The sequence below is a fragment of the Dama dama genome, chromosome 29 (genome assembly GCF_033118175.1).
Source record: "Dama dama isolate Ldn47 chromosome 29, ASM3311817v1, whole genome shotgun sequence".
Taxonomy (NCBI): Eukaryota; Metazoa; Chordata; class Mammalia; order Artiodactyla; family Cervidae; genus Dama; species Dama dama.
Genome location: NC_083709.1, coordinates 38103005 through 38130949, shown reverse-complemented (window position 1 = coordinate 38130949; position 27945 = coordinate 38103005). Strand labels below are relative to the sequence as shown.

Sequence of the window (27945 nt, the reverse complement as noted above, 5' to 3'; positions counted from 1 at the left end):
GAGCTGCAGAAAGGCATTCTTTTCTATGTTTAATAGTAAGTTATCAGTTTTGAAGTGGTGATGGTATTCAGGCAATTTTGTTTTGCCTTTGCCAAAATGTCAGGGGTCAGTGGCAGACAATGGCAAAAGTTTTGATCAGGTGGCCGGTTCTTAGAGTACAGAACGTGTCCTCTGCAGGAGAGCACAAAGATACAAGCCCTGGCTGCCTCTCAGAACTTTTCCATTCATCCCTGGGCAGGTGATCAAGGTCTATCCCACACAGAGGGAAAGAGAGAGAACCATGCGGTACAATGAGGGGGAGCTACCAGCCCCCATCTATAGAAGCCAGAGAAAGGGGGGGAAGGGGGCATGGCTTCTGCCTTGGTGCCCCTGCCAGGCACAGCTGCCAAAAGTATGTCTGTCTTTCAGGCTAACTCCCCTTCTGCTGCTGCTATCTCCTCTAGGATGTCTTCCAGGATTTTTCTCAGCCAGCACAGTGGCGAATCCTTGGGGTCCCGATGCACTCTATCAATGAGTTGTTCTCATGTCTGTATTTCCCAAAGGATAGAACATCTATGGGGTAGTTCCCTGGTAGTTCAGCTGGTAAAGAATCCATCTGCTATGCAGGAGACCCCAGTTTGATTCCCGGGTAGGGAAGTTCCCCTGCTACCCACTCCAGTATTCTCAGGCTTCCCTGGTGGCTCAGATGGTAAAGAATCCACCTGCAATGCAGGAGACATGGATTTAATCCCTGGGTTAGGAAGATCCTCTGAAGAAGGGAATGGCTACCCACTCCAGTATTCTTGCCTGGACAATCTCCATGGACAGAGGAGCTTGGCGGGTTACAGTCCATGGGGTCGCAAACAGTCGGACGTGAGCGAGCGACAAAACAGCACAGCACAGAACATCTACGAGAGTGGGCCCCATGCTTTTATATTCACTTTTGCACCTAGCAAGTTTTTTCCAAAGGCCTAAAACAAAATAGGTGTTATCTAATTAAATAATGATTTTCCCTGAAAGCTGCTCATATCAAGCTATTCCAAGACAGATAATTTAGAAATGCCCTTTAGGAATTGGAATCTACATGACTATAACATTCTGAAGTTTTCCATCAAAATATGAGACAATTACATTATTTCAGCTTTGTGTCAGACCTTTAAATCATTTTCTAAAATGGCATTTCTTCTGGATTTTTGGATGTTTGCTTTAATATTTTATATATTTTATTTGTTATGATCTTTCATCTCATTTAAAATAAAATATCCACTAGTAATAAAATAAAATATGAGGCACAAAACTCAAGGCCAAACTGATCTCTCTGGAAGCGAGGTGATACTGTTCCCTGAGGAGTTCTAGTTGGCTGAAGTTGCATAATAGTCTGTCTTTTCCACAATCTCTAGACTGTCTTACAAAAACATGAAACAAAGTGTAGACACACAGTGTACCTGGGTCAAACTGAACCAGCTTCGATGGAGTCATGGTGAAATCCTTTCCAAGTGTAGCTGACACTTGGTTGACCTTAAGAGGGAAAAAAAAAAAAGAAGACATTCTTTTAACAAAAATATGCTGTGATAGAGAAATATTGAGTCTAATCTCATACTAGACTAACTCATGTTCTTAAATCTGTTTCTAACATAAACTTATGTTTTATTATAATACATCATTTTGGGTCTATTTTCCTTAACGTTAACTTTTTCCCTAGACTAATATCAATGGAAGTAAACATAAAACTTTTTATTTTTTGGCTTCTCTTTTATAAATAATTCAGTTGTTAGAGAAAGTAATGTGAATTTTAAACAATATTTTTCTCTTTGCTACAGATATCATTTTATTCCAGGGCCTTCCCTCTATCCCAACATGGTCCTAAAATCACACCCTGGAGGAAAGGAAGGGAACAGAGGAGAGAAGGAAAAGTGGGCTCTCCTGACGGAGTGCTGCTCTGTCAGCCAGTTGGAGGGATCCCATGAGCTCAGAGCGCAGCCTTCAGACCAGATGAATGAACACAAGTCCGGTCCATTCTCCTGTCTGAATGGAACCATTCCCCTTCACAGGCAGGAAGGAGGGCTCTGTGGGGATGATGGACCTGGGGAACAGCCACACAGAGGCCACCCACACCCAGAACTCAAGGCTTTAGAAGTTCCTTCAAGTAAGTTGTAAAAAAAAAAAAAAAAAAAATCGCTCTAGTCTAAAGAGACTACTGGCTGCTCCCCTGTTCCCGTTCCCTGGGGCTGAAGGACAGAGATGATTTAAGGACTCTGACATCGTGCCCTTAACTTCCCCCAAGGAGCCTAAATATATGTGAGGAACCCATAGTTAGTTTGAAACATGGTTGAAAAAGAGTTTGAAAAAAGAGGCTTCAGCTGGTTTGAAAAAGAGGTCATTGAATGAGATGTTTGGGAAAGTGGGTTACTCATTTGTTCACTTTCTTACAAGGGACGAAGGGCACAATTCAAAATGCACAGATTCCTATTTCTTTGGTCTCAGACATGATCTCCATTTCTACCAAATACCCTAACATCTGCCAGTGGTCTGCAGTGGAAATGCTTTGCTCAAGAAGAGTCCAGCCAGCTGAATAAAGCTGCACACATAGAGAACCAATATGTGGACGCAGCGGGCGGAGGAGAGGGTGGGACGAATTGGGAGAGTAGCATTGACATATATACACTACCAGTGCAAAACAGCTATATATATTGATACATCGACATATATACACCAACATGTGTAAAATAGCTAGTTACCACGTGGGAAACAGACAGCTGCTGTATAGATAGGGTGCTCAACTTGCTGCCGTGATGACCTAGATGAGTGGGCTGCAGGTGGGAGGGAGAAGATTTAAGAGGGAGGGGATACATGTATACACAGAGTTTATTCACTTTGTTATACAGCAGAAACTAACGCAACATTGTAAAACATTTACACTCCAATAAAAAAAAAAAAAAGAAGAGTACTGCCTCCTAAGCCCCTATTTGCTCTTTCTCTACGATGCCAAGGCTCCTCCCAAACAACCTTTCCCTGTGGAAAGGCAGCCCATTCTACACCTGTACCCACCATATGCTGGGAGTTGCATTTCCCCATGTGGTTCTTGCACGTGCAATTACCTAGTATTTACCACCACTGAGTTTACAGAATCCTACGTGGGAAAAGAAATGGGCTAGAGTGAGGTCAGTCCGGCTCAGGTTGGTGATTCAAACCAAGGCAACACAGAGGGTAGAAGCACTTTCTTAAGCAGCCAATCAGCTCTGGTCTAAAGTGGCAGGCTGTGCTGTGGGCAGAGTGGTCCCTGAAAGACTCAGGCTATTTGAGAAAGGCCTGCAGACACAACCGGCAGCTTGACTGTGCATGCTCAGCTTCAGCAGACAAAAGATTCCCTGCCACACCAGGACTGTTCTTCCTGCCTGGCAAGGTGAACAGTTCTGTGGCCCAAAACTCCAGACTAGAGCATATGGTGCTTTCTCTGGAGGCCCAGAAGATTATTAGGAAACCATCCACGCAGAGTCTTTCTTTTTCCATAACCAATGTACTGGGAAGTTATAGGGGACACCAAGTTTTCTGATCCTTTAACAATCATAAAGCACCCGTAGATCAGGGATACAGAACCTGTGCCCCTGGAAAGATAAATGTTGAGTCTGGTATATAGTATAATCTATGTGCACAAGGTTCTGAAGGTGATTTGAACTTATTATTGTAATTGAGACTTCACTGAGATGGCATTTCCCCCCAGAACCTAATATCATTGCTTTTTTTCCCCCTTTAGATTAAGGAGGAAGTCTTTACCAGCATTAGTATGTACAGGCTTTTCATGCTCTCATTCTCCCAATGTGCAGTTTTTCTAGTGACTCCTTAAAAATGCTTCCATTTGCTCCATGTTCCATGTCAGCAGAAAGAAATATCAGGTGACTAGTCCAAAATTAATTATTGAAAATTTCTTATATTTCAGGGTGCCTCTATTGCTACATAGCCTCTTAACTTTGCATGACTTGGCTGATGCTTAAGACAGGTATAATCCCTGACTTTTCTCATCCACTGAGACCATAGGAACTGATCTTGGTGCATGCTAAGAGAAAGCCATACAGGGACTGAAATTTGCAGACAACTTTCCTTTCCAAAGCAGAGTTTGGCCCAAGTTCACTAAGTTGGGTAGATCTTACGAAATCAAACTTCAAGAGTTAAAGATCAGATTTAAAAACTAAAGATGGGTTAGAAATAGCATATGTTGGAGCTAATGGACCTTGATAAATGATGGAGGGACAAAGAGGTTTTGTCCTTAGACTCTCCGGAACAGAGTAACACTCCTGCAGTTTGAAGTTTCCTTAGTTACTCTGAATTTCTCTAAGGAAATAGTCAAAGGCACCAACCAGCAACCTAGGCTTTAGCTTGAAAGATGATAGTTTAGAGTTGTTACCTGTACACTCACAAAGGCCGAGTCCATGGAATATCCCCTTCTGGTAATTTCCAAGGGCAACATGCCCATATTCTCACAGACCTCATATTCAGTCCGCGACCATTCAATATGAGACCACTTCAGTTCCAAACTATGCGTGTAAGAAAAGAAAAAAGAAAATCATGAGACATGCAAAGTGGAAGTCTGTGGGGCTCCTCTGCTGGGTATAAAGCAACCACTGGTTCAAACTGGGAGAAAAAAAGTGGTTCATCAACCTACACCAGTGCTACAAACTCCTTGCATATGTCTGGTACCTTTTAGTTCACAAAGAACATCTACCAGCATTATCTCATTTGTTACTCTCAATACTGCTATGAGGTAGACAGAGGATGTATTAGAATTCTATTTTATAAATGCAGAAATAAGATTAAAAGCCTATCCAAGCTCCGCAGTTATCAATGATAAAGAAAGGGACTCAAACTTGACAGTGTTTGGAAGGGAAAGGAGCAGGTGGTTAAGTTCAAGGAGACATTAATTTTTGGAAAGGACATAGATATGAAACTTCTCTCCTATATTTTGGCCTCCTTCAGGGGTACAAGATCATTTCTAGGCACAGATCTCCTCTAAACTCAGGTTCAGTTTAATAACAAGATGTCTTTGAGGAGTGTCTAGGAATTAGAATGTGCATGTATGTTACAAGTTTATCCATCTCTCCTCTGTGCATGTGAAAGGAGTGTACTAACATATAGCTTTATTGCAGCTTATACAACTGAATCAACCTGATAAAGAGAGAGAGGTCTTTTTTTCCACTCTATGTTTAGTGAGTACAACACTGGATAGACTTTAATCCTCATAATACAAAGAGGTACTTTTTATTGTCTTTTTCCTTTTCTTCAGAAAAGAACACTGAGCTTAGAGAGGTTAAATAACTAGCTCAAAGGCAAAATGCTATGACCAAGCTAATAGACAGCGGAGATAGAATCCTTAGCATAAACCTGAAACCAAATGTTTTGTTCCTTCTCTACCATTCTTCTTCCCAACTAAAGTTCTTCATGACTCTTGTGGTCTGAGCTCAAGCAGTGGACTACAATTTTATCTTTATCCTGAAATATTTCCCTTTTTGAGGTGAGAAAACTTGAAATGGTTCACCTGAACAGTTCTCTTCAAAGGTTTTCTTCCATTTTTTACCCCCATAACCTTCAGCAACATAAAGACATGAACAATCTTCACTATGATCATTTAAGTCACTTCCATTGTTTTGGTTTTATTCATTTTCCTTTCACTCTCCATTCATAAAACCCTCAGAGTTTGCCTTACTGTATTCCCAAATGTCCACTTAGATTCAGGTCGTTCCTCTAGACTTTTAAATTTGCTTCTTACAGTGTGTTTCTTTGCAGAGCTTAGAAATTCTGGGTGCTACCGAGTAGAGTGTGGAGTTCACAATTTCAAAGAACACGCCACACTTTCCTGGAGATCATTCCTAATAGAGAGTAATAACAGTCAGTCATGTGTTACAGTCACATCCTATATATTAAGTTCACTAGCAAAACAAACTCAACAGCACTGTGTTCTATTCTACCAACCAGCGGCCAGTGAGACAAAGGTAGTGTGGAAACACGGAATTATTCCAGAATTATTTTATTTGTATTTAATACAAATAAAAAGAATTTGTATTAATATATATGTTTATTCAATCAATAGACATGACATTTATTGTTATTGGCATGCTGGGCTTCACAAAACTTTGACATGAAAATAGGATACTTTTATTAAATAATATTGGGAACCTTGTGGGCCTTGATGAAATTGATTTCAAATCTGACAGGAGACAGATCAAGAAAGAAAGAAATGACAATGCTTAAAGAATCACAAGATAACAAGCAACACAGATGTTATAAACGCCAATAGAAATAACATGTTGCAAAGAATTCCTAAAGGATCCAGCCACATAAGAAAGGGAAACAAAATCAACAAGAATGATTGGAAGAGAAAACAGGAAGATAAAACAGGAAGGAAAAGGGAGCAGTGGGAACCAGTGAAATAGATACACAGGGATGGATTTCAACTAAGTCTGCCTAAGGTTCAAATGAGTTTCAAGGTTCAATCTTCTAGGAATCAATACATTGCTAATGCTAACCACAACCAGCAAAAATTCATCAATGTCACTCTGCAGGTCCAGATGACCTTGAGGTCTAAAGTGAAGTGTGATTTGATTGCTGATCTAGATCCATAAGCGGATCACGCAGAGTGACATTCAGTTTCAAAGCATTAAGGGTTTTGGTGTTCGGGAACGTGAACACATCACCCTGATATATCTTTGGAATGCTGCACAATGCTTAGAGGTTAAGGTTGTAATTACACAATGTTCTATTTTACTTGCTTAAAACTATTCCCTGCAAATAATAAATACCTATTTAAAAACTATGAAATTTAAACCAGGCTATATATTTTTCAGAAAAATATATAAATCATGAGGCACTTGCATACCTATAGGATATGTGTGACACATGCTTTGAAAGTGTTTTTTGTTTTCTGCATACTGTATTTAAGAAGGTCTTTCTACACTGAGCCTACAGTTGCTTAAACTCTACACAAACACTTGAAAGAAAAGTAAGAGATGTAGTCAGTCAGCTGGGAATTCTCCCTGCAAGAAGCCACACAGAAGTATGTTTGGTATCATGTAGATAAGCAGGTGCAGAAGCCCATGAGAGAGCTGTGGAAAGCTCTGGACTGGGAGGTGTCAGGCAGACAGGGGCTGGTTCACATCTTCACATGTTAATGACTCCCCTCTTCTCTTCTCATAAAGTTAAGCTTGTTCTGATGTCAGAAATGAAGTTTACAGACACACTTTCTGTGAAACCCACATAGCAATCATTGTAAGTCAGCAGGACACAAGAACTCCTCAAGCCCTGAGGTCAGGATTTCTTGGCCTTGGAACTACTGACATTTGGGACCAGGTCATTCTTTATGGTGGGAGGCTGTCCTATGCACTGTAGGATGTGTCCCACTGGGGACCTCCTCACTGATCTAGTGGTTAAGACTCTGCCTTCCAATGCAGGAGGCACAGGTTCTATCTCTGGTCAAGGAATTAAGATTCCACATGCTGTGGGGTGCAGGCAAAAAAAAAAAAAAAAAAATGTTTAGTAACATCCCTGGCTTCTACTCACTAGATCTTTTAGATGCAGCCATGCCATTCCATTCCAGTTACAATAGTCAAAACTGTTTCCGGACATTTCCAAATGTCCCTCATGGGGAAAGTCATCTCAGGTGAGAAAACTTCCTGAAGTGATTTCGCAGACTCATCACAACAGAAAATTCTATTTAATCTATAAGCCAAATTGTGGTTCTCAACAACTATTGTGAATGAAAGACATAGTCTGTGGGGTCTGCCCAGACTATTTAATTTCTATTCCTCCATCCTATGTCTTTCACGATGTAGGGCTGAAACCATCACAATATTGTAAAGTAATTATCCTCTAATTAAAATAAAAATTAAAAAATAAGGGCAACAGTACCTAGCATATGTAATAAAAAGATATAACATCTTACATGAAAAAGAAATTAAATGGGATGAGACTTCCAGTTCTTCTTTCAGTCAAAGACAAGGCAAACTGTTTAATCACCCAATTTAGCAATCTACCTCCACAGTCCAACATATGTAATCCCCCTTAATCTGATTAACTCATTTTCCAAAGTACATATAACATACTATTTAATTCACTTAGGTACTAAGGTAGTTAGCTAAGTAAACAGGGGTCTTTAGTTCACTGATGTATCACCAAGTGCCTTGTAGGGTGACTGGGACATAGTAAGTGCTCAATAAATATTTGCTCAAGGAAAAAAATAAAAATAAAAAATATTTGTTCAAGGAAATAATGAACTTTGTTTAACCTACTGTTTGAAAAGCTAAATTAACCACTGAAACTTTTTTTCTTCCCAGTCTTATTCACATATTTCACACAGCTTGAAAAGAAAAATTCTAGGCCAGATGACCCTCACATGTTTTTTCTAGCCCTGACTTATTCTGGATTCTTTAGGTCATATTGAATTGTATTAGCTTGAGAGAAAGATGAGATTGGTAAATGAGCATTCTATCAGAAAACATGATGTCTTATTTTCTAAGGCACAGGCGTGCTTCTCAACATTTGACAGCATCTAGAAACAGCTTTATTTTTCATAATGGGAGGAAAGTGATACTGGTATTGAGTGAGTGGAGTCCAGGGATATTGCTAAATATCCTTCAATGTACAGGACACCCAATTCACCCTCCACCCAAGCCCCACGACAAAGAATTGTCTGGACCAAATAGTCAAGAGTGTTGAAGCAGAGTCAAAAATATATACTTTCCTATATTCTATTTTGTGGCTGTTGTTGCTCAGTCACTAAGTCATATCTGACCCTTTGTGACCCCATGGGCTGCAACACGCCAGGCTCTCCCGTCCTTCACCATCTTCCAGAGTTTGCTCAGACTCATGTCCATTGAGTCGGTGATGCTATCTAACCATTTTGTGGCTACTCGGTTCATTTATATGAAGGAACAATGAACCAAAAGAACCATTTGGAATTAAACTCTATTTTGGGATTTGGGACATTAATCTAGGTTAACAAGCAAATGTAAAAAAGGTACTTGGTTGCTCTCTGCCTCAGTTTCCTCACTTCCCCAAGTACAATAATAATGAGTCTGTACTTCAAAGAGCTTGAATGAACCTTAATGAATACTCGTTAAGTACTCTGAGCTTCTCAGTGAAAGGTTTTATAGTAGCTAAAACTGTGATTAAATTATTCTTATAACTAGATCTTCAGTTATAATCAAGTAGCATATGACTTAAGAAAATCAAAATGTTAAAAAATATTTTCTAAGGATTCAATCCAAGACTTATCAATTCAAAGAGGATGCTATTAAGCTCCATAAAAATGCTATGAACACCTGTGTTTTCCTTTCTGTCTTTCTCTCATGATAATGGAGAAACGGTGTTTAGTTAGGAAGCAGCATAGTGAGTACCCCAAACAAATGCTTTGGAGTAAGATACATCTCATAACCACTTATTAGCGTGTGATTATGGTCAGCTACTCAGTCTCTCTGGACCACAATTTTCATCATCTGTAAAATGAGGGAAATTACATTCATGTCAAATGATGCAAATTAAAATTTGCTAATATGTATAAAGCACCTGTACACAGTGGGTGCTTAATAAGGGCTATTTCCCTTTCCTTCCTCTGTAGTTTCTTAGATCTAATCTAGAGACAAATACTTTAACTTCTGGCTTGCAGGTAACATGAAAGCTTTACCTAACCAAGAGTTTCAACCTCTTCCCCTATAACGTGTTTCATAAAAGTTGTTAAAGCATCACTAAATTCGCCTGCTAGGGAGGAGAAGGAGCGAGGTGCTTGGAATCATGGAGCAGCTGGAGAAGCAGTCGCTGAGTTATGAAGAACTTCAGCAGGGGTCAACTTTCATTCTGAAGTTCACCTTTTCTGCAGTGGGTGCAAGAAAGAGGTCAACACTGAACGCATGTTAAGAAACTGCCTTGGTCAGACGTCAGCTACATTCTGTGGTCTGCAAAGGTGTTTTTGATGAATGATGAGGTCCTATGTGACAGAGTTTGGGTGGGATGCAGACCATCTTGACATTCACACTGGACGTGAGAACGGCATGCTAAGGCATGTGCAGAGAAGATGGGCACTCACATTGAGGTCAGGAGGTCGTGGTGCACTGTGGGCTCTGCCATTTATTCACTTAGTGGCTGCTGGCCAATTACTTAAATGCTTTGAGCCTGATTTCCTTATCACCCTCAGAAAACTTTTTTACAAATTAAAATGGAAAACATATGTGAAAGCACCAAGCACAGTGCCTGAAATTTAGGCACTCAACCAAATCTAAATTTTGATGCAAATTCCCGTGGATTTCAACATTCTATAGTAACTTCTAATTACAAATGTCTCCTAAACATATCACATGAAAAGCTTGTGCCATGAGCTATTCTGGGGCAGGGTGGTCTTGGTTTTATAATCAAATCATATAGAGAAATGTTGCATACTATATCCCTCTCTTGAAGATTCCCGATGCACACATGCATCTTTGTGACTTTGGCAATGTGATGCATTATGCAGCACTCAAGCTAATTAGTGAGTCATAATAACTTGATCACATCAAGATTTCCTAACACTATTTCTAATGGAAAGTCTATTGACCCTTCAGGACTGATGCACAATAGGAATGCTGCCATAGCAAAAACTTATTAGCAATCAAGACTCCGGGACAATTCTCACTGAACATGAGTCCTTCTTATTCTATGAAGAGCCTCCTTTCTGCTCCTGATTGCATCCACCAGTCCCTTTAGCTTCATTGCAGAACGTTTTCACCCCTTGAAATATACAGAATATCAATCTATTAATCCTAAACCAAACAAGAACACAAAGTTCACCACATTTAGATTATTAACAAGAATATGGATTTTTCACTTTGTTAACATCTTAGAGTCCATTTCTAACCCATGATGGACCTTAGCTGGCCACCAAAGGCCTCTGAGATACTTCTTCAGTCAGTCATTGTCCCCTGCATGAATGCACAACAATAGTAATCACCACCACAGGTCCTGTTTGTCAAGGACTTTAAATAGATGCTCCCACATGTTTTACCTCATTTGTTCCTCTAAATAAATTGTAATACTGCCTCCAAATTACAGATAACTAAGATAACTAAACACTTGACCTAGGTCAATGGCAAAGTCAAAGCCCAAACCCTGTTCTTTGGTTCTGAGTCCAGTGGTTTACTATATATTATCTATCCCATTACCCCCTGTTTATTAGCCATTGAGTACACACTTATATTGAGACCTATAATTTACACTTAAGCTCCTTGAGGAGTAAGTCTTCTTCCTTTCTTGTTGCTTTGATGGCCAAAGATTGGAGAAAACTCTGGAGCTGAGTCTATGGCTTCTTTCCCCTTAGGCCAGTTCAGCACACTCATTAAGAGTAGGCAAGAAGTCCTTTAGTGCAGTGAGGAAAACCACAGATTTGAGAGTCATAATTTCTGTGCCAAAATCTCAGCTCCTTCTCTGATGAGCTGTATGAGCTTGGAAAAGTCACTTCCTATCTCCTTGCCTCAGTCTCCTCACCTGTAAATTCTGGATTATGATGGCACCTAACTTAACGGTTGTTGTGATGATTAAATGAAGAGCAATAAAGTAGGAGCAGAAAGCTATAGTATAAATGACTATGATTTATTCTACATAGGCAGCTACATTCCTGCTAGCTCTGGGAAGACAGATCATTATTCATAACATTGTTTCCTACTGGAAAAATAAAGTTCTTCTTGTTCCAAAAAGTATCTACTTACAATGAGTTTAGAGACAACTATATCCTTCAAAACCTATAAAGATACGTGCTTAGTAACTTCTACCTGCTTTCCCCTCCACCCACTCTAGAGAAAACAACTTAATATATGTCGAATCAACTCAAAGTTATTTGGGGATTAACTCTCAGTGGACATATTTTGCATTATGTTCCACTGACTCCAATCATTACAAGCTGAATTAGAAACATCTTCAGCATAGGTACCTGAAAATAGGTATCTAGTAGAAGTAGGAGTCTATTTTAAAAGTCTCAAGTAAAGTTCTATATTCTAAGGTTCTGCAATAAACTTGAAGATTATGCAAAATCATAAATCACCTTCAAAAGCAGTGTCCTTGGTTACAGTGAGGAATTGGGGGTGCAGGGGACAGTATGTAGAAACTTCCCTGGTGATCCAGTGGTTAAATGCTGTGTTCCCAATGCAGGGGGCATAGGTTTGACCCCTGGTTGGGGAACTAAGATTCTACATACTGCAAGATGTGGCCAAGGCAAAAAAGAGGTTTGTGGGTGAAGCAATATCAATCTAGCTCTATTTCTGTGTTCCCATGTGGATGACCAATGGTCGGCATTAGATCAGTAGCAAGTCTGATCAATATTTTTATGTTTATATGTTGAACTATTAAAAAGCAAGTGAAATCAAGTTATTAATATTTTGGAGTAGGATTTTTTAAAAAATTCTTGAGAATTGAATACATTTGTCTGAAATTGCAAGTAGGTAACATATTTTCTATAAAGATTATAATCCCCAGGAGCCATTTTTCTGAGGCAAGAGCATTTTAATGGGAAGTGGGCATCTCTTAATTTTAAAGAGTCATGATAGAATTTTCATGTCAGGGTCCAGTTCTTCCTTGCCCACACTATTTCCCAGATGCTTATACTGTGCATCTGGCCTGTAGTAGCCACTCAATAAAAACCTGGACCAGATTTTCTTCTAATACTACTGGCAATAGAGGTGCAATTCTGAGAGCAGGTTTTGTTCAAGATGCATTTTTCTAACAATGACTACAGAGACATCTGCTGGCAGATACTGGAACTACAATTCAGGATCAGAAAGAAAAAGCAAAAATGAAGAGATCAGAGGTGAATTTCTCTTGTCTTTCTTTGTCCATACTCTGTCATAAAAGCCCCGTAAGAAGCTGTCCTCATTATGGTGTGTGGTTTGATAGAGTCAATACTAAAACTAGAATAAATGAACAACTTTTCTCTGAGGTGAGTGGGAAGGGTATCAAACTTCGAAAGAAAGAAAACCTACTATACGTGGAGAACTGGATTGTGATTTCTGGGACCATTTGATAGCTGTTATTCAAGGTGTACCTTAAAAAAAATCTAGACTAGTGACCTGGTAAGTGAAATTACTATGGTCTGTTAATATGGTTAATTTTGAGGATTTGATCCTCTGGATTTTCTGAGGGTCCTATATTTGACATAACTTCAAAGTATTACTTAATACCTCCCCCAAGTCTGTTTTCCTCTTTCACACTGTCTTCACCTTATCCATGTTAGGTTTATTAACTTACAAAAGAAGTCGCTAGTAATTGCTTGGGTTTTGGGGGAAGAGAAGTTGTTTTGCTAAACTTTCCTGACTCCCTCATTCTCTAAATATTTTAGAAATTTAGATTTAGGAAACTGTGGGTCCTAACACAGTCCTAGAGTGACCTCTTGCTGCATGATATGTACATGAGCCTACAAGCCCAGTCCTGGATACCAGTGACTCGTCAAGACAGAAACCTCTGTGGGTGTGAAAGGATATGCATTTGTAAATGCATGCATAAAATGAATGACCCAGCCCCAAACAACTAAACGTTTTAACACTCCCATATCCTGTGATTATCAAGCAGCAACAGAAGTTTGAACTTCCCCAGTGGCTCAGTGGTAGAAAATCTGCCTGCCAATGCAGGAGACACAGGTTTGATCCCTGATCCAGGAAGATCCCCTGGAGGAGAAAACGGAAATCCACTCCAGTATTCCTGCCTGGAAATTCCACCGACAAAGGCGCCTTGAAGGCTACAGTCCATGGGGAAGCAAAAGAGTCAGACACAACTCAGTGGCTAAACAGCAACAATCGAAGTTTCTCTTTCCCAAATAAATTCTATGAGCCTGGGAAGTCATCTACCAATGTGTCCTCTTAGATTCTGTTTGAAAAAGAACATTTTACTTTCCTCATCAGATACTTTCTGGACATTATATGCAGGACTATTTAATAAGCAAAAGAATCTACCTTTGGGGAGTGGCAGAGTTCCCTGTGGGATCCATGACTTGAAATTCCATGATATCTGAATTTACTTCCAAAGATGGGTTTATGATGTAAAGAATGGTCTTACTATTTAAGTCCTTTTGGCTAAATTTCTCATGGATAAATTCACCTACAAAAAAGAAGTAAATGATTTTCATCAGTAATCAAACAAAATATTAGATAAGAGCTGATACAATATTTATGGCCGTTTTATTTTTAAACTCCTCTTTTAAAATATTTAAAGTAAATCTTTTAAAGAAATTAATAAAATGTAACCATCTTAAAATCAAAGTCAATGAACTTAAATTAGGCTTCAAAATTACTTTGTTTCAAACATTGTACCTTAAATATGAAAACAGAGAGTGAATAGGAAAATCTAGCAATAAAATCTAAAATTCTGTGCCATCCTGTGATCACTATCTTCATAAAGTAGAAATAACATACAATTCAGAGAAAACTTACATCAAAAAACTGTTTTTAATGAACTTACATCTCTCAGAAATTCATGATATAAGAAAATGAGTCACGAATATGAATTTGGTCCTGACAATGTATTCCTATGAATACCTTACAATCTAGCTGTTGAAAAACAAGTTATACATAAGAAACAGCTGTGTATCAGTATCTAGTTCTCCCACTCAAGATGAATTTAGGAAAAGTCAGCTTTAAGTCCTCTTTAGCATGGATACTGACTCATAAACTGCATCTATCAGTAAGGCTTGGGGAGTATTTACCAAATGGGCCTGAACTCAATTACAAATTACCCTCTAGACTGCCAACCACTGAGTATTTTAAAATGAGCAAGGATTAAGGAAGGGATTACCTGTCATTGAGTTCTCCAGATGCCCATGTTGGGGGCCTCGTAAAATCTTAAAGATGATCTGATTGTCATCAGTGTCGGGGTCTGATGCCTTCAACACGCGGGAAGTGATGTAAATCCCGTAACAACCATTTTTCAGGAGCCCTACTTGAGAAGGGGAATGCAAGTGTGTGATGCGGGGGGCTGCTTTGTCCAACTGGTCCACCTGAATGATCAATAATCACACACAACGTTAAGCAAAGGCTTCTCATTCCCAAGCAACACGGGGGCTTAAATGGTTCAACAATGACAAACTCTCCTGAATTTCAGATTCCTTATCCTCCTCGTTGGTTAACCCTTGTTAAAAGCTACCTCATTCACAATATCTTCAACAAATATCATAGTATCCAGAAGAGAGGGCAGCCTCCTGTTATAAACTTTGACTCAGCTTTCTTTACTTGCCCACTGTCTGACTCCCCCATTAGACCTAAGCTCCCTGAGGGCAGGCACTGTGTCTTTTTTCCCCTCAACTATTCCCTGCACCTGGCACAATGCCCAACCATTACAGAAGCTCAGGAAATGCTTGTTGGATGAATATATCAAAACTGACCCAGGAACTGTATTGCAAACTTAATATTCGTTCTACAAAAGCATTTCCCCCTTCTCCCAGTGCTTGGTAATTTACAGAAACGATGCTATAAAGGTCTACAAATACACTGAAACTTTCTTTGTCATGTCTTGGTTTAAATAGCAAAAATATTGAGTAGCAATAAAAATACTTCAGTAAAAAAAGTGGAAGGTGCTTAGCTATGGGTGTTGAGTATTTGTTTTATTGATAGAACCAGGTAACCGAACAGGTAGACTCAATTTGTAAAGGCTGTGATGGGCAATTACTCATGAGTGGAAGAGGTACATAAGTCAGACACTACCAAGGACCTCACTTGCATATGGTATGGAATCATCAGAAATAGAAATGACTCTTATTGGTTACAGAGGGAACATTTTTGGAAGAATTAGCATAATTCATCACTGATACCACAACGAGATACAAGAACACAATCTTTGCTCCCTTCATTTCTAATCACGCAAATCTTAACTTTATCCCCAAATGAAACTATTGTAATTCTAGCAAAGTAAACGAGTGTCCACAATAAGACCATATATTTTTTGAGTGCTTATATAATAAACTGTCAGTCAGCTATTGATAAGAAAAAGAGATAGGATAAACTAGTAACAAAAAAAGTCCCACAATTCAGTGTTAACCAATAAAAAATAAAAACCAGAAAGTATCAGAATAGGAGACAACTACCATTTTTGTTCAAAACAAATACATAAATATGTTCACACAGACATAGACAAAATTTTGGGAGCATGTGTACAAACATGTTCATTTGTCTTCAAATGGAAAAAATAACTTCTTTGAGTATTTCTATATGGAATTTTTTAACGGTGAAATATTTTTCTGTTAAGTTGGCAATCTGCTTTTTTAAATAAAAAAGTAATCACACCTCACCTTGTTAAATGTTTGAAGAAATAGACATTTTTATATTTTGTTGGAAGGAAAGCAAATTAGTGAAAACCTTTTGGAGATAAATTTGACATATATGTATATTAATAATATGCATATACTGTGATTCAAAATTTCTACTTTTTCAGTATACCCTACAGAAATAGATATGTAGACAAAGAATATATATATGAATATTAATTAAAATATAATTTGTAATAGCAATTAATAAAAAATTCCATAAAACTTGGAAGTCCTACAAGGGAATTGTAAACTATCTCTGCCTGAGATTGAGCGCCATGCAGCCTTTATCAATTATGTTATCAAGGAAGATTTAATGACATGTGGAAATTTTTATGAGTGGAAACAAGTAATATGCTTAATAGTACATTAGAATATCATCTCTTTTTTATTTCAGTAAAAGACTGCAAGCAAGCCACTGATGACAGTGGGATAAGGAAGAATTATTTTCTAGACCTTTTCTGTAGTTTATGAATTTTTTAACAACAGTTATTTTGTAAGCTGAAATAGCAACACACAATTTCAAAGGTTACAGTCATTCTCCGTTCCTAAAAAAGTGGGATGGCACCCTCAGAGCTGTGAGGTGGGGAGGCAGTTATCATGGCCTTTTGGGGAAGAAGCTCCAGGGTGACTAGTAGGAAGTACAGTCAATGGCAAGAGAAGAAAAAAAAAAGATATTTTAAGACATGTGAGTAATCCTCAAAGTTGGTAAATACTTGAATGTCTGGGGTTTTTTTTTTAATTATATTTTCCTTAAAAAATAGAAGTATTATAAAAGGAATAAATGCCTGCTGTGATCCTTTGCTTTTAAAAAGGTTAATATCTACACTTTGGTCTTTGGGCCCCCTGCTGTGTCTTTGGTCCTACTCTGTGTTAAAATCCATCCTAAATTTCTAGTTTCTTCTTCAAAAGCAGGTCTTTTGACTCAGGATATCAGAAGCATTTTAAAATATTAGAGTACAGACATTTTTTTTAAAAAGGCTACATCCTTACAACGATTTGTGTTGGATTTACTAAAACTATGTCACACTTGCCTAAACCATAGGAAGCAGCGACACTGGTCCTCTGTCCCTCACCCCCACCCCCATCTCCTTCTAAGAAAGATTACAGAAATCATTGCACCAAGACTGCAGAATCTTGGTCAGCAACACAGGAAAACCATAACTCAAAAAGATACATGTGCCCCATGTTCATAGCAGCAGTATTCAAAATAGCCAAGACACGGAAGCAACCTAAATGTCCATTGGTAGATAAATGGATAAAGAAGATGTGGTACACAATGGAATATTACTCAGTCATAAAAATGAATGAAATAATGACATTTGCGGCAACATGGGTGGACCTGGAAATCATACTAAGTGAAGTAAGTTAGAAAGAGAAAGACAAATATCATGTACATGTATCATTCTGTGTGGTATCTAAAGATCACACAAATGAGCCTATCTATGGAACAGAAACAGAATCACAGACATAGAGAATGGACCGGTGGAGAAGGGGTTGGGGGAGGGATGCAGTGGGAGGTTGGGATTAGCACATGTAAGCTCTAATATATATTAATAGAATGGATAAACAGCAAAGACCTACTATATAGTATAGAGAACTATATTCAACATCCTACAATAAATCGTAACGGGAAAGAATACCTTAAGAAAGAAGGAATGTAAATATATGTACAGCTGAATCATTTTACTGTACAACAGTAAGTAACACATTGTAAATATTCAATTAAAACACAGATGCAGAATCTTAGACAGACAGACAGGATTTCCTACAAAATGAATGTCAGGTTGGTGCCTGTTGGTGTCAATAAAAGACAACTGTGTTTTGTGTTTAAGTCCTGTAGCTTTGCCCTAAGTTACTCAGTTTGGGAACATAAGTGGTACACCTATGTTTAGGAGATTCAGTTCAGTTCAGTCGTTCAGTTGTGTCTGACTCTTTGCAACCCCATGGAATGCAGCACGCCAGGTCTTCCTGTCCATCACCAACTCCCGGAGCCTACTCAAACTCATGTCCATTGAGTCGGTGATGCCATCCAACCATCTCATCCTCTGTTGTCCCCTTCTCCTCCCGCCTTCAATCTTTTCCAAAATTGGGGTCTTTTCCAATGAGTCAGTTCTTCACATCAGGTGGCCAAAATATCAGAGTTTCAGCTTCAGCATCAGTCCTTTGAATGAACACACAGGACTGATCTCCTTTAGGATGGACTGGTTGGATTTCCTTGCAGTCCAAGGGACTCTCCAGAGTCTTCTCCAACACGACAGTTCAAAAGCATCAATTCTTCAGTGTTCAGCTTTCTTTATGGTCCAACTCTCACATCCATACATGACTACTGGAAAAACCACAGCTTTGATTAGCAGACATTTGTTGGCAAAGTAGTGTCTCTCCTTTTTAATATCCTGTCTAGGTTAATAGCTATTCTTTCAAGGAGCAAGCGTCTTCTAATTTCATGGCCATCTGCAGTGATTTTGGAGCCCCCCCCCCCCAAAAAAAAGTCTCTCACTGCTTCCATTGTTTCCCCACCTATTTGCCATGAAGCGATGGGACCAGATGCCATGATCTTAGTTTTCTAAATGTTGAGTTTTAAGCCAACTTTTTCATTCTCCTCTTTCACTTTCATCAGGAGGCTCTTTAGTTCTTCTTCGCTTTCTGCCATAAGGGTGGTGTCATCTGCATATCTGAGGTTATTGATATTTCTCCTGACAATCTCAATTCCAGCTTGTGCTTCCTCCAGCCCAGCATTTCTCATGATATACTCTGCATATAAGTTAAATAAGCAGGGTGACAATATACAGCCTTGATGTACTCATTTCCCAATTTGGAACCAGTTTGTTTTTCCATGTCCAGTTCTAACTGCTGCCTCCTGATCTGCATAAAGATTTCTCAGGAGGCAGGTCAGGTGGTCTGGTATTCCCATCTCTTTCACAGTTTATTGTGATCTACACAGTCAAAGGCTTTGGTATAGTCAATAAAGCAGAAGTAGATGTTTTTCTGAAACTCTCTTGCTTTTTTGATGATCCAGAGGATGTTGGCAATTTGATCTCCAGTTCCTCTGCCTTTTCTAAATCCAGCTTGAACATCTGGAAGTTCACAGTTCACGTACTGTTGAAGCCTGGCTTGGAGAATTTTGAGCATTACTTTACTAGCGTGTGAGATGAGTGCAACTGTGTGGTAATTTGAGCATTCTTTGGCATTGCCTTTCTTTGGGATTGGAATGAAATCTGACCTTTTCCAGTCCTGTGGCCACTGCTGAGTTTTCCAAATTTGCTGGCATTTGAGTGCAGCACTCTCACAGCATCAGCTTTTAGGATTTGAAATCGTTCAACTGGAATTCTATCACCTCCACTAGCTTTGTTCATAGTGATGCTTCCTAAGGTCCACTTGACTTCACATTCCAGGATGTCTGGATCCAGGTGAGTGATCACACCACCCTGATTATCTGGGTCGTGAAGATCTTTTTTGTACAGTTCTTCTGTGTATTCTTGCCACCTCTTCTTAATATCTTCTGCTTCTGTTAGGTCCATACCATTTCTGTCCTTTATTGTGCCCATCTTTGCATGAAATGTTCCCTTGGTATCTCTAATTTTCTTGAAGAGATCTCTAGTCTTTCCCATTCTATTTTTTTCCTTTATTTCTTTGCATTGATCACTGAGGAAGGCTTTCTTATCTCTCCTTGCTATTCTTTGGAACTCTGCATTCAAATGGGTGTATCTTTCCTTTTCTCCTTTGCCTTTTGTGTCTTTTCTGTTCTCAGCTATTTATAAGGCCTCCTCAGATAATAATTTTGCCTTTTTGCATTTGTTTATCTTGGGGATGGTCTTGATCACTGCTTCCTATACAATGTCACAAACCTCCATCCATAGTTCTTCAGGCACTCTATCAGATCTAGTCCCTTGAATCTATTTGTCACTTCCACTGTATAATCATAAGGGATTTGATTTAGGTTATAACTAAATCAAACAGTCTAGTGGTTTTCCCTACTTTCTTCAATTTAAGTCTGAATTTAGCAATAAGGAGTGCATGATCTGAGCCACAGTCAGCTCCCAGTCTTGTTTTTTCTGATTGTATAGAGTTTCTCCAACTTTGGCTGCAAAGAATATAATCAATCTGATTTCGGTATTGACCATTTCGCCTAACTCATCACTCAGTGGTGGTCAATGTCATATTTTCTTGCCAGAAAGAGCTCTTAAAAGCAAGAGACTGAGGAGGTCACCTCTTCTGCATTACAGATGGGTCAGTCAATTCCTGAATTATTTGACTTCTCTGCTCAGAGACATCAGGAAGTTCAGGGGAGTTATGGGAGAAAGTTTGAGGCTTTCCTTCTGAGGTTTTTTTGTTTGTTTGTTTTGTTTACACTAAAGGCAAGGAAAACCTTGTACTTTGGATGAAAAACTTTTGCAACATGTATTCAACATTTCCCTATCAGTTAACTCTACAACTTCAAGAGATAAGGCTCTTGCGATAACTACACTCTAAAAGATACTTTTGCTATTGGAAGAAACCTATTTGAAGTTCTAGTACTCTCTTCAAACTCTAACCCCTTTTCCCTCCCTGTTCTGGAGTGTAGATAGGAACTCTTACACTGGCATCCAGAATTGATAATTCCTACAAAGTTGTAACCAAATAGAAGTGAAGTGAAGTCACTCAGTCGTGTCCGATTTTTTGCAACCCCATGGACTGTAGCCTACCAGACTCCTCCGTCCATGGGATTTTCCAGGCAAGAGTACTGGAGTGGGTTGCTATTTCCTTCTCCAGATAGACTGGAACATTATTTCAGATTGGGCAGTACTATGACATTTCTCTACATAGCATGGGGGTAGGGGTAGTCAGGAGTCAAGAAAAATATTAACTGACTGAAGACTGGGAGGGAATTAACAACAATTAAGACATGTAATAAAAAAAATTAACTTTACTATGCACAAGGTATTTCTTACATACTCTACGAATAATATCAACACTTTCTCTCTTCTCCCAGTATATCATAATCTCATTCCACTTTCTGGACCTCCTCATAGTCAAAGATTCATCTTATATCCACTCCATGTTATTGTAACTCCCCACTTTCATCCTCAGATCTCACCTTAGATAGAGACTGTGATGGTTATTTCTACATGCCAATTTAGCCAGGATGTTTGGTCAAGCTAGATGTTCCTGTGAAGGTATATTTTTAGATGTGATGAGTATTTCAATCAATAAACTTTGAGTAAAGCAGATTACCCTCCATAATGTGGGTGGGCCTCATCCATTCATTCAAAGGCCTTAAAAAAACAGACTGAAGTCTCTTGAAGAGGAAGGAATTCTGCCTCCAGACTGCCTTTGGACTCAAGACTGTAATATCAACTCCTTCTGAAATCTTCAGGCTGCTGGCCTGCCTTGTCGGTTTTGGAATGTGTCAGACCCCACAATCGCAAGAGCCAATTCCTGAACAGAAATCAATCTTTCTCTCTTCCTCTCTCTCTTATCATTTATATGCATACAAATTATATAATCCTATTGATTGTTTCTCTGGAGATCCCTAAGACAGAGATGAAAGAGCAAGGGGAAATTATTATTATTTTACATAATCAGAATGTATTCTGCATTAAGACAGATTTACATCTTTTATGCTGTTGGTGGAAGTGTGTAGAACAGGGTGAACTGTATCCAAGGAGAGTGGATTCAAGGCTTTGAGAGCCAGAATATACTTGATGTGTTTTGACTAAAAAAAGAAAAACACGTTATGCCCTCCAAGAATCATCGTAACAGTCATCATAACTGTGGCAGCACAGTACCACAGGACGGACACAGCACTGGGGATGAGGAAGACTGGAGCTCTTTCTGTGTGTTTGACCAAATTGTTTAATTTTTGAACTTCTGAACATCTATAAAATGGAGACAATAAAACTTAGTTCATTGGATTTTTATGAAAATTAAATGAGATTTATATAAAGCAGGTCTGACCTACAGTTAACACTTTAAAATTGAAGCTTCTATAATTATTTTTCTCATCAATACATGGCTAGTACTGATGCAGCTCCATAAGTTTTTGGGTGTTTAATTGAAAACCATTAAAATTACAGTTAACCATTAACATGCTCTTGGACAGCAAGGAGATCAAACCATTCAATCCTAAAGGAAATCAACCCTGATTATTCACTGGAAGGACAGACGCTGAAGCTGAAGCTCTATACTTTGGTCACCTGATGCAAAGAGCTAACTGACTGGAAAAGACCCTGATGCCGCGAAAGACTGAGGGCAGAAGGAGACGGGGAAGGCAGAAGATGAGATGGTTAGATAACATCATTGACTCAATGGACATGAATTTGAGCAAACTTTGGGAGACAGTGGAGGACAGAGGAGCCTGGCGTGCTGCAGTCCATGGGGTCACAAAGAGTCGGACAAGACTTAGCAATTGAACAACAACAATGTCAGTAGATAACATAGGCCAATAAGCATCATTATAACAGTATAGTTAGATACTATAAAAGCAATTATGAGACTGAATACCTAACATATTTCAGGCAACATGTTAGTACCTTGGATACCTTATCTTATTTAATTCTTACCACAATGCTGTAAGGCATGTTTTTTAAGAAGAAAACCATAGAATTAGAAGAGTCAAAAAACTCTTTTAAGTTCACACAGCTTTGAAAATACTGAAAGCAGAAATTCCAACCTAGGTGTGTGTCTCCAAATGTATTTTGGTCCTTTGTGCATTACCACTGACTCCAAAGGTCAGTCATTACCTTGTACACAGGCAGCACATCTGTTTTGTATTCATATTAACGTGCCTGGCGCCTTGCTTAGTGCCTGGCAAACTGTAGACACACATTATACATTTGAATGAAAGAAGGAAGGAAATAGGAAACAGTTCTCCTGAAAGTCGTGTTCTCCTATCTCTGGTCATGAACTGTGTATTTGTTATACTTGCCTGGATGGTGAATGATACAGGTTCTTGCCACACTCTCCCATCCACAAGAAAGCCATTGTTTGTCCCGTCTGAGGCCATAAAAGTGAAGTGGTCAGTCCGAGAATCCCCTCCCAAGTGCCGATAGGCCACATGCCCGCTGTCCACGTCCAGCTGAGTGAAATTGTGTGGGATCAGCGCCATCCCCCGCAGGTAGAGCTGGCCATGTCGTGGGAGCTGGGCCAGAAGAAAGGTGAGCTTCTCAGCTGGAGTGTCAGGGTCGGTCAGCTGCAGGAGGTCAGGGGAGAGCAGGCCCGTGGCCCCTTCAACCAGTCTCAACCCCTTGTTCCTGGTCACCACAGGTAAGGCAGTGTCCACAGTCTCCAGTGTGATCTCAAAAACCCCAGGCTTGGTCTGAAGTCCATTGCTGACGATGAATCTGGCAAAGAGAGGCAAGGCAGCCTTCAACATGGATTCTTGTGTCACCATCTATTGGAATGAAATGATAACAATACACACCTTTACTCAAGGACATGTTGTGTTGGGATGTGAAGGAAAGCTCAAGAGCAGATCTTTCAGGAGGACACCATTCTGTCCATTAAACCAGTCACTAGACAATGTGTCCATCGACCGTTCTAACCCCCCAAGTATTGCTCAGGAGCATGGATGGTGGACTCCTGGGATGGGGCAGGTTAACTGTGCCAATGATCTTTCTCAGGCTTGTCAATACTTAGTGTCATTTCTTGCCCCAAATAGGAATTTCATAGACCAGACTCTTTTGCAATTGCATTTTCTTTGTGATATTTTAATAGACTCAGTTCTTAAGGCTGATGATTGGAAGCCCATCCAATAAAGTACTGAGTAGGCTGAATTTGGCTAATTCACTCAATTCATATATTTTTCTGTTTGTTTTCACATTTGCCCATGACAAGATATGGGGGAGTTATGTTAGACAAAGATTATTCCCCTGCTTTAAAGAAAAGAAAACTAGAGTGGAAAGATTCAGAAACATGGCAGATCATAAGGCAGGGAGGAGACAGAACTGGGAAGGACACCCGGGTCCTCTGACGCCACACCTTCTGTTCTTGCAGTTTTAGTGATTGCTGGTTTAACAGTCCACTAAGAAAGGGTTGTGGTGCCTAAGTGTCACTGCAGACCTAGAAGAGAAAACTGAAATGATACAAATCCAAGCTGAGCAAGATGTTTCTTACACTTGAAGCTCTGTGATACCATGGCAAGCTTCTGATTACATTGATCTCTAAATCACATTCCACCCACACCAACAATCTCAAAGCTAAACTAACCAAAATCATCCTTAGAACATTTCAATGTGTAATTTCTATACAAAGGACAGTGGAGACTATGATGAAATTAAGCCAACAAAATCTGTTCTTGAAACTCCAACAAGTTAGGAAATCACTAACCTCAAATGGAATTGACACATTCACCACTGGCCAAAGAAAGGTACTTCAAAACAATCATGGAATTGTGTCTATTTGTTTTTTTTCCAAGTACCAGTTCTGAAATAGTCATGGAGGATAGAAACACGCTTATGTTCCACGGATGTAAAAATCTCCTAAAACACTGCAGTGCATATAACACTGAATGATAAAAGAATTTTCTTTGGAGGTTCTTTTTTAAAATTAGAGAAGATATGGGGTTTATATTTATTTTATTAATTTGACAAATGTGACTACCAAGTTTTTTATTCTCTACAAAAGCTATCTTATCTTTCAGGGATAGAAGGTTGATGCTTTGCTGTTGAACATGAAGGAATATGAAACCAGGTTGTGTGGGCGTGATGAGTCTGCCAGCCTGCCTGAGGCAAAGGACTCAGGGACAAGAGCAGCTGGACCAGAAGTTACAGGGAGATGAGTTTGGCAGATACAGATTTTGCTTTGAAGGCTAGGCTAACATTTTTGAGCTTTCTAATTATCAAGCTGGTAAGACTGCCTACCAGGAAAATAGGATGCGATGCATGGAAAAGGAATCCTTGTCCAAAAAGTTAAAACTGCTAAGTGAAATACTCCGAATAAAGCACATTTTTGGATATTTCACATACCTTGACTTGTAAAGAATACAACCTGTTTTTTTTCCTCCCACAGCTCAAACAAGAATATGGAATCAACTTTAGAATTGTAGATGGAACAAAATCATAGTTTCCTTAAAACAAAACAATATGTTTGGATAAATATACTCTAAGCAAATAGGTAATTTCATTGCTGGATCATGGAGTGTTTGCCAAATCCATTATTTTTTAAAAAGAAAAAAAATCACAACTGAGGAAAAATATTTGTGTATGCTCTTCACCTTTTAAGTTATTAGACACCTTGACAATATCAAAGATTAGGTGATACACATTTTTAGGTCCAAAAATCATGGTCTGTTTTCAGGGGATGCTTTTCATGGAATTATGCCCATATTCCATTGTTTTCTGGTTAACTTTCTTATGTTTCCTCCCTGGAGACTATCTGAGCAGAGGTAAAAACTGGAGACTGGGCATCCTCTCAGGGCCTCCATTTTCATGTCACCTCTCCAGAAACACACTTCATGCCTTCAACTTTGCCCCTCTTTCACAATAAAGTGGCTATCTATGTAAAAACATGCTCTTTGGAGAGTTTTAAATTGGCAATTTATAGTTGAGCACAGCCTTAAGCCAGAGAACATGTAGGCATGTCAAATACTGGTGGAGAAGGAAGAAAAAGAAAATGGGAGAGAAGGGGAGAGACAGCCATCAGGAGCAAGGAGGCGAAGCAGGAGTCCCAGGGCCACATCAGAAGTGGCCACTTTGAGTGTCTGATTCTGACTTTCTCCTCTGGAGACTGAATTCCAAAAAATGCCCCACTGGGTGCCCCAAGTTCAGTCTCAAGGTGGCTGCATTAGCCACATACATGTGACCTGTGTGAGGCCACTCAAGTTTCCTCATGATCCAGGCAGTCCATCTCAGACTCCTCTCTGCCTCTGATGGGCATCTGACCACAGTGAAAATCAGCAGTCTGCCCTCAGTCAGAGGGGAATGAGGGTGAGTGGGTTAGGGACCATTTAAGATAAGAAACATGTTTCCTGAGGCCAGTGTTCCCAGCTGGGATGCTCCGGCAGCTGTCTGCACTGACAGAAAGCTATCAAGCCAGTGGCTAAAAGGATGCAATGTCCCAATATGACTGGATCAAGTACATCGCTCCACATTCACAAGTCACAGTGCAAACTATTCACAAGTGGAGAACATTATCAGAGAAAGTGAGAGAAGGGGTGAATTGGTCATGGTTGGCTTCCCAGTCAAAAGAAAAAAAAGCCTAGCAGAACCAGTGTGACAAGGTCAATGCTCTGTGCCTGCAAAAGTTGACCAGATGATCTTGCAAATGGCCCACACCATCCCCCTCAGAAGAAACCTTCCAAATAGATTTTCAAGTTTTAAAACAACAGTGCCATTGCTATTGTGGCATCCAATCAAGCTTAAGAAGCCAGTGGTATTGAGGTGGAAGCTCCTTGTGTGGGTCCATTTTGTTTAATTCCCTTTATTATGCCCCCCCTGAGAAGAAACGCAGCCAAGATGACCACTGTCTCATGAAATTTGGGGAATGACTCTCAGATCTGTGTGGGGTGCCTGCCCGGCCTGATTTCACCATTACCATGGTGCTTTCAAGCTTTCTGCATTTCCTGGCAATAGAGTTGGCTGAAGAATCTGCCATCTGTCATGGCATTTAAAAGATAAAAATGGAATCATAAATAGAGCCAGTTCTTCAGGAAAAAAAAAAAAAAAAGTCCAACCAGCATGTCAAAATGGAGGACATTAGCATGTTCTTTTAGAACCCGGCTGCCAGCAGCTGAAGTCAGCTTGCTAATCACTTGGTGTCAGCTGTCCCAGAATGTGCTGCCAAATCCTTCTTCCAGGCCAGCAGCACCAAACAATACAGGAGAAATTTATGATTCACAAAATATTTTTGCAGAAGGTAAAATCTGACCATTAAACTCCCCCGTTTAATTAATGCTGCCATAGCTTACATTAAAAGTGAAGGGAGGAGGGAAGCTCTCTGCCACAAATTTATCTCTTCTCCCCAGCCAAATTCCTTGCCAGATTTAACAGCAAGCAACATAAATTTAGGTGATTAGATTGGTTGCATATATTTAATTTTTAAAAAGCACCATGATCACACTTTCATTAAAACAGCCTTTCAGCTTTGGTTGAACGCCACCTGACAAGCAACACAACGGTTGGGTTAGTGAAATGACAAGATTAAAACAAGAGTCTTCAGCAGATGTGAGGCTCTTCCATTATAAATATGTAAAACTGCTGGCCAAACATCAGAAAGACACACACGGAGAAGGGTCCTTCCCACAAGTAAAGATTCTCCACAAGGTTTTTGGTACAGTCAGGGATAATGGAAAGACCTCTCCACAATGAGCTCTCAGCCCACATTTATCTTTGATATTCAGCTATGTCAGTTTAGGTGACTTTTTGCCTCTTCAAGACTCACTTTTCTCACCCATAAAATGGGAACAAGACATCTCTCTCAAGGTGGTGGTATAAGGCTTAAGAGCAATGATACTTGTATAAAAAGGGTCTGGTACACTGCTTGATGGGGCTTCACAGGTGGCACTAGTGGTAAAAAAAAAAAAAAAAAAACCCACCTGCCAAGGCAGGAGACATAAGAGACAAGGGTTCGATCCCTGAGTAGGGAAGATCCCCTGGAGGAAGGCATGGCAACCCAGTCCAGTATTCTTGCCTGGAGAATCCCATGAACAGAGGAGCCTGGCAGGCTACAGTCCATAGGGTCGCACAGAGTCAGAT

The 27945-nt window shown here is 39.6% G+C and overlaps 1 protein-coding gene across 3 annotated transcripts in view; it reads right to left on the bottom strand.

Moving 5' to 3' along the window:
• FREM1 (FRAS1 related extracellular matrix 1) overlaps window positions 1-27945 on the bottom strand; it is a 171194-nt gene that overhangs the window by 20810 nt on the left and 122439 nt on the right. Inside the window, exons 26-30 of one of the 3 annotated variants that reach the window (XM_061132198.1) lie at window positions 23181-23595; window positions 14770-14971; window positions 13932-14076; window positions 4382-4511; window positions 1425-1497 (exon numbers count right to left, since the gene is read on the bottom strand). In XM_061132198.1, coding sequence (XP_060988181.1) covers window positions 1425-1497; window positions 4382-4511; window positions 13932-14076; window positions 14770-14971; window positions 23181-23595 — 965 coding nt within the window. Of the gene's footprint in view, window positions 1-1424; window positions 1498-4381; window positions 4512-5432; window positions 5841-13931; window positions 14077-14769; window positions 14972-23180; window positions 23646-27945 lie in introns of those variants that run through there. The other 2 variants (XM_061132201.1, XM_061132199.1) reach the window with 2 other exon arrangements.